Here is a 6000-nt window from a genome sequence, read left to right as displayed (position 1 = left end):
TGCTGGGCTCCGGCGATCCTTTCGCCTCAGCCTTCCAAGTAACTGGAATTACAGGCATGCGCTACCACGCCGGGCTGATTTTTTGATTTATTGTAGAGATGAGGTCTCGCCTGACCAGGCGGGTCTCGAACCCGAGGGCTCAGGCAATCCACTCACCTCAGCCTCCCAAAGGGGCAGGATTACAGGCTGAGCCACTGAGCCCGGCTAAGACCTTTATTTTTAATTATTCAAATTCTATTTTAATTCTGAATTTGAGAAAGTAGAGCAGCCATTCATGATACTTCATATTTACATATAGTCTTCAAAAGTACAAAAAAAGATTGTACTTTTAAATAAAGTTTATTAAAGAAAGGAGAGAGAAAAGACAGGGTGACGTGCCAAAGCTGGCACAGGTGAAAGAAACCGCCCATATGTTCTCATTCATATGTGGGAGATTTAAAAAATGGATCTCATGGAGGTGGATAGTTGATTGCTGGTTACCAGAGGTCATGAAAGATAGGTGGAGGAGGGGATGAAAAGATGTGGATTAATGGGGTATGAAAATACAGTTAAAAAGATTAAGACTATATAGAGTGACTGTAGTTAAGAATAATTTGTTTTGTAGTTCAAAACAGCTGAAGGAGAAAAACTGGAATGCTGCCAACATAAGGAAGGGTGAATATGTGTAGTAATGAATATCCCATTTGCCCTGGTTTGATTGCTTACATATTGTATGCATGTATCAAAATATTGCATGTACCCCAAAAATATATTCAATAATGATGTATCAATTTAAAAAGTAGGCAGAATATGTTATCTCATCAATTAGCTAGTTGAATATAAACTTTAGAAAAAGAGTTGAGAACGCAGAGCCTAATATATTTACTATTTGGTTCTTAACAGAAGTTTGCCAACATCAAGGATAGGGTAATAGTCACTGGTCATTGCTGTAATTCCAGCTCCATCCTGTACCTTATGATTTTCATCTATAAACTGAAGTCCAAGGCAGTACCTGCTTCCTAAGGTTTTTGAAGATGACTTTATTAAATCAATGTACACTTAGCTCTGCATCAGGCACAGAGTGGGTGACCTTTAAGTGCCAACTATATTGATGATGATGATGACGATATATTCATGAGGTAGGATTTTGAAACCAAGGGCTAACCACCAAACTTGCCTCACTTGTTTTCAGTCATTTGCTTTTAGTTGATTAAAAAATCCATATAGCTCAACATTACAGAGCTAAGCAATATATATCAGTATTCCCACTAGGTTCCTTCCAGATAATCTCACTATAGCTATGGTTGCTTAAGTTGTTTTTCGAGAACTTGGGATCAGCTCTTGTCTAGTTCATACAAGTTGAGATCACCTCTTCAACTGGGCCTGCATGAGTGTCAGATAGGTGAATTTTGACATCAGAGGGCAAAAGCTCCACCTGCAGTTCATGCTAACTGTATCATTTTCTGAACATAAGTCCTATGAAGAGCCATGGAATCTGACCACACTTGCACAGATTGCTGATTACCTCACTTCTCCTTACCTCCAATCACCTTTTCCCACACCTTAGAACATCCTGCTTATTTATCCCATAAATATCCCTAAATCCCATCTTTGAGGACGTGGATTTGAAACCTTTTCTTCTGTTTCCTCCCTTGGTTGCCATGTGAATAAAATCTTGTGTTGATGCAAAACTCATTGTCTTAGTGATTGGCATGACCAGAAAAACAAGCCTGGCTTGGCAATGATTTTACCAAGAAGATGATGTTGATTAAATGGAAGATTTGTTTTACAACCAAGGGATAGGATCATATTTGCTCTGTATACAATGAATTTGAAAGGGCAAGAAACTGATATCAGAGAAACCAGTGAGGAGGCTACTACAGCAATGATGTGAATCCAATTCACTGTAAATCAGAGAAAGGAGTAGACAGGGCCAGAGAAGAGAAGATACACAGAAAGTCTAGGCAGTGATTTCTCACAGTAAAATCTCACCCATCAGTATTTGGATCTTGTGGAATTCTTACTTACAATTCAAATTTTGGAGCCCCATTCTAAAACTTCAGAATCAGTTTGCACTTATGTGGGGTCCAGAAATCTACATCTTAGAAGTTCCAAGGGTTTTTTTTTTCCTGCACATTAATGTTGATCACTTCTACTTTGGGAGATCGATTTACCAGACTTTGGTGACTAGCTCTCCCTAGCTCTCCAGTTCGAGCAACAACAGGAATGTCATTTGTGTTTTTTATTTGGGCACTAGGGTCCGGGCTGGGACATGTGGCAGCCATCCTGTTTAAGATTCTGTAGAAAGTGACATCAGCTAGACTCTGTTGCCTAAAAGGAAATACATTCTTAACTCCATAAATATGGTCTACATATTTGTAAAAATAGTATTGATGATAATATTCACAGCTACTATTCTCTAAGCATTTAACTATATGCCAGGTATCATGGTAAATTAATATGAATACTTATTTAATCCTCACAATCTTAAGAAATGAATGATATTCTAATGCCTGTTTTACAGATGTAAAAACAGAGGATGAGAGGTTAGTCAACTCGTGAGGGGGTAAAACAGTAAACATTGGAGCTAGGATATAAACTAGACATTCTGCCTCTGGAAGTCTTGCCTTTGATCACTACAAACAGCCCTTCTCCTCCCGCCGCCAGATCATGTGGAAATAACGAATGTGTGCACTTTCCTAGTTCAGTGTCTAGCATTGAGCAGATGAGAAATATCTGCTGAATGAGTACAGAAATAAATACACTCATTAAAGATCGAATTCTTTGCTGTTTGGTAGGGCTCGGATATGGCCCTGCCCGACGGTGGGATCCTATACTGGAGATAGGCACCATCTCCTGGGAACTTCTTCGGTGTCACAGTTTGCACTTACCACAAGCTTCTTCCTGATAGCCTCTAGTTTTTCAGTAGCTGCAGCCAATTCTACATTCGTTTGGGCTAACGCTTGGCGTTTTGGCTCCACATCACAGTAAACCTGAAAATTCATAAAGTAATAAAGATGCAAAGAAGATAAATAATCATTCAATCTTACATAGACTGGAAGCTTTATAATTAAAATCTCTAGTTCACCTAGCAATTTGTTTGTTTTGAGATGGGGTCTTTCTATGTTGTCCAGGCTAGTTTTGAAGGGCTATGTTGCCCAGGTTGGGCTCAAGGGATCCTTCCATCTCAGCCTCCTGAGTAGCTGGGATGACAGGCATGAACCACGGCGCCTGTTCTGTTATTTCTTAGCCATGTACCACCTAAAGGCAGAGCAAAATCCACATAGCCTTCTACGTTCTCTCTGGCCCACTGTTATTTACTTATTTATTCTGAATCTTAGAGTCACAAGTACTAGCCTAAAATGCTATGTAATTCAAACACCATTAAGATACCATAGTTGGAGCCAGGCTTGGTGGCTCAGCCTGTAATCCCAGCATTTTGGGAGGTTGAGGTGAGTGGAATGCCTGAGCCCACGGGTTCAAGTCCAGCCCGGGCAACTTGGCAAGACCTTGCCTCTACAATTAAAAAAAAAAAATTAGCTGGGTGTGGTAGTGCACGCCTGTAGTTACAGCTACTTGGAAGGCTGAGGTAAAAGGATTGCGGAGCCCAGTGGGTTGATGTTGGGGTGGCCATGAGTGTGCCACTGCACTCCAGTCTAGCCTGGGTGACAGAGTGAGACTCCAACTCAAAAAAAAAAAGAAAATGTCATTTGCTAAATTGACTTTTTCTCAGTAATTCCATATTTGAATATAACACAACCCTCTAAGGCAAAAATGAGAATTGTTCAGAATCAAGAGCCATGCCTTGTTCCATTTGTGTATCTGGTACACTGCAAGGTGCTTGGGACATAGTTGGCTGGTAATAAATATTTGACAAATACATGACTACATAAAATGATAATCTATCTGTATCCTGTCCTAAAGTGCCAATTTAAAATTAGACCCCGTACAGGCAGAAATGTATCTGTCATTAAAATACTGAAGCAAAGAAATGGTTATTTCCTAATCTCCCTATATGTATAATAGAGTAGGTGTGAACTTTTGTTTTGAGAACAGGGATTAATTTAATTCGATGGGAATTCAGATTTGTGGTTGTTTCAAGTCAACATGAATTGAATAGTTAAATGTAAATAAATATAAATCATAATGTAATAATTTTCATCTAATTAAATCAAATTAATTAGTGCTGTTTGATCTAAAGTAGCTGTAGTCACTCTATCCTAAAAAAAAAAAGTTTCTGACATTTCAAATATCCTCCTACATATAATTGTTTGCTCTGACATGCCCATGTCTCATTCTTAGAACTGCATACACTTTATCAGAAAATGAAATATTATATCAAATTATTTTACCTTTTCTACTGACCTAGAAATTGATATGTTTGTAACCCTTTGTGATAACACCTGTCAACCTTCAAATTAGGATGGCTACCTCATAGAATTTAATGATGTTGATGACCCAGGCACAGAGTCCAGCTGCTGCAAAAGATTTGGTCCGAATCAGGTTTGGATTAAACTCTGGGTCTTTCAAATACTGTTCATTCACCACTTTTAGACAGTTCTCTGGAATGTGCTCTTTGTCATAGTTAATTAACGCTTGCAAAAAATCATCAACCTGCAAGGCAAAAAGACTTATGCAATGAACCCATTTCGGGCTGCAGAGAAAATTCCAAGATCAAAAGTTAAAATCAGCTTTTAGGACTCACATTACAAAAGCAAAATTGGCAAGCTGCATTTATCCTACTGTTTGACTTTTTCAGTCTTTATAGTGTGAAGTTAGAATTAGCAATGGACACTTTTAAAACCTCTTCTATCCCAGGGTAAAATATTCAGTCTCGGCACAGGAGGTATTCACATTTTGAAGAAAAGAAAAGCAGAAAAGAAAAGGCAAAATACACCAAAAAGTCCCTGGGCTTCACCTTCTTGTACATTAGTAACATTTTTTCCAGCCTAAGAAATCCTTGTAATTTTCTCCCTCCTACACTTGACTACTTTCATAATTTTGCAAATAATTAGCAACCTTCCACCTGATGCTGGCGTTGACTTAGGTATGTCATAACCCCAAGCTAACCTCCAACTTGGCAAACAAAAGTTGTACGTTTAGAGAGCATATAGCAGAATAATGCAGCAACCACGAAGATGATTTCTTTGAACTTGAACTTCTTTTGCTATCAATCATAACCACAGTACTAAAAACAATATGGAAATTGTTGGGATTTTCATCTTGCTGGGCTGGTGGATACCTTTCCCATAAAGACTTTAGCTGCCTTCCAACTTCGGTCTTTGGGTACTCTGCCCCGAGGAGCCAGGAGGACCATCACAGCTGCAGTAACATTGGTGACCGCATTTGGAGGGTTAGGAAAGACTTTCAGCTCAGTGAGGTTGACCTGAGGAAAACAGTTTACATACACAGTCAGGACCAGGGAAGGTCTGGGGAAGTGCTGTGAAATTGGCAAACAGGTCTTCAGTGGCCTCTTACCTGCCCTTATCACACCATTCTAGATTGAGCAGTTCTTTGCCACCCACCCAGAGACTCTACCTTGGGACCCCAGGAGGTTCAGTCCTTGCCGGGGACTTCTTAGATACTCTGGAAACATCAGTGTCTTTTTTGACCTCCAAGAAAAAAAAATCTGGTATACCAGTCCTGCAGACCCCTGCTCACTGAGACCAGGAAATGTGATAAGCATATAGGTCGTAAGATATTTATGAGTTCTATCCTGCTATGTAATACATTTGCATTTTGTTAGGCCCCTCCCAGATACATAATTCCCTAGTTCAATGTCTCTTAGTTTTGTTTTTCTGTCTTAGGTGCACGATTATAAAAAATATCTTCTACTGGGTGCCGTGGCTCATGCCTGTAATCCCATTATTTTGAGAGGCTGAGGTGGGAGGATTGCTTGAGCCCAGGAGCTCAAGACCAGCCTGGGCAACATAGTGGAACTACTTCTCTACAAAAAATCAAAAATTTAACCAGGTGTGGTGGTGTGTGCCTATAGTCCAAGCTACTTAGGAGGCTGACACA

The 6000-nt window shown here is 39.6% G+C and overlaps 1 protein-coding gene across 1 annotated transcript in view; it reads right to left on the bottom strand.

The window, feature by feature from the left end:
• Positions 1-6000, bottom strand: part of DNAH11 (dynein axonemal heavy chain 11) — a 194522-nt gene that overhangs the window by 126504 nt on the left and 62018 nt on the right. Inside the window, exons 14-16 of the mRNA XM_008047908.2 lie at positions 5222-5365; positions 4411-4593; positions 2871-2972 (exon numbers count right to left, since the gene is read on the bottom strand). Of these exons, the coding sequence (XP_008046099.2) occupies positions 2871-2972; positions 4411-4593; positions 5222-5365 (429 nt within the window). The remainder of the gene's footprint in view (positions 1-2870; positions 2973-4410; positions 4594-5221; positions 5366-6000) is intronic.

This window comes from Carlito syrichta, unplaced genomic scaffold, assembly GCF_000164805.1.
Source record: "Carlito syrichta isolate Samal-C Ts95f unplaced genomic scaffold, Tarsius_syrichta-2.0.1 Scaffold39610, whole genome shotgun sequence".
In the NCBI taxonomy this organism is placed as follows: Eukaryota; Metazoa; Chordata; class Mammalia; order Primates; family Tarsiidae; genus Carlito; species Carlito syrichta.
The sequence above is the reverse complement of the archived record's forward strand: the minus strand, read 5'-3'. Positions and strand labels throughout refer to the sequence as shown.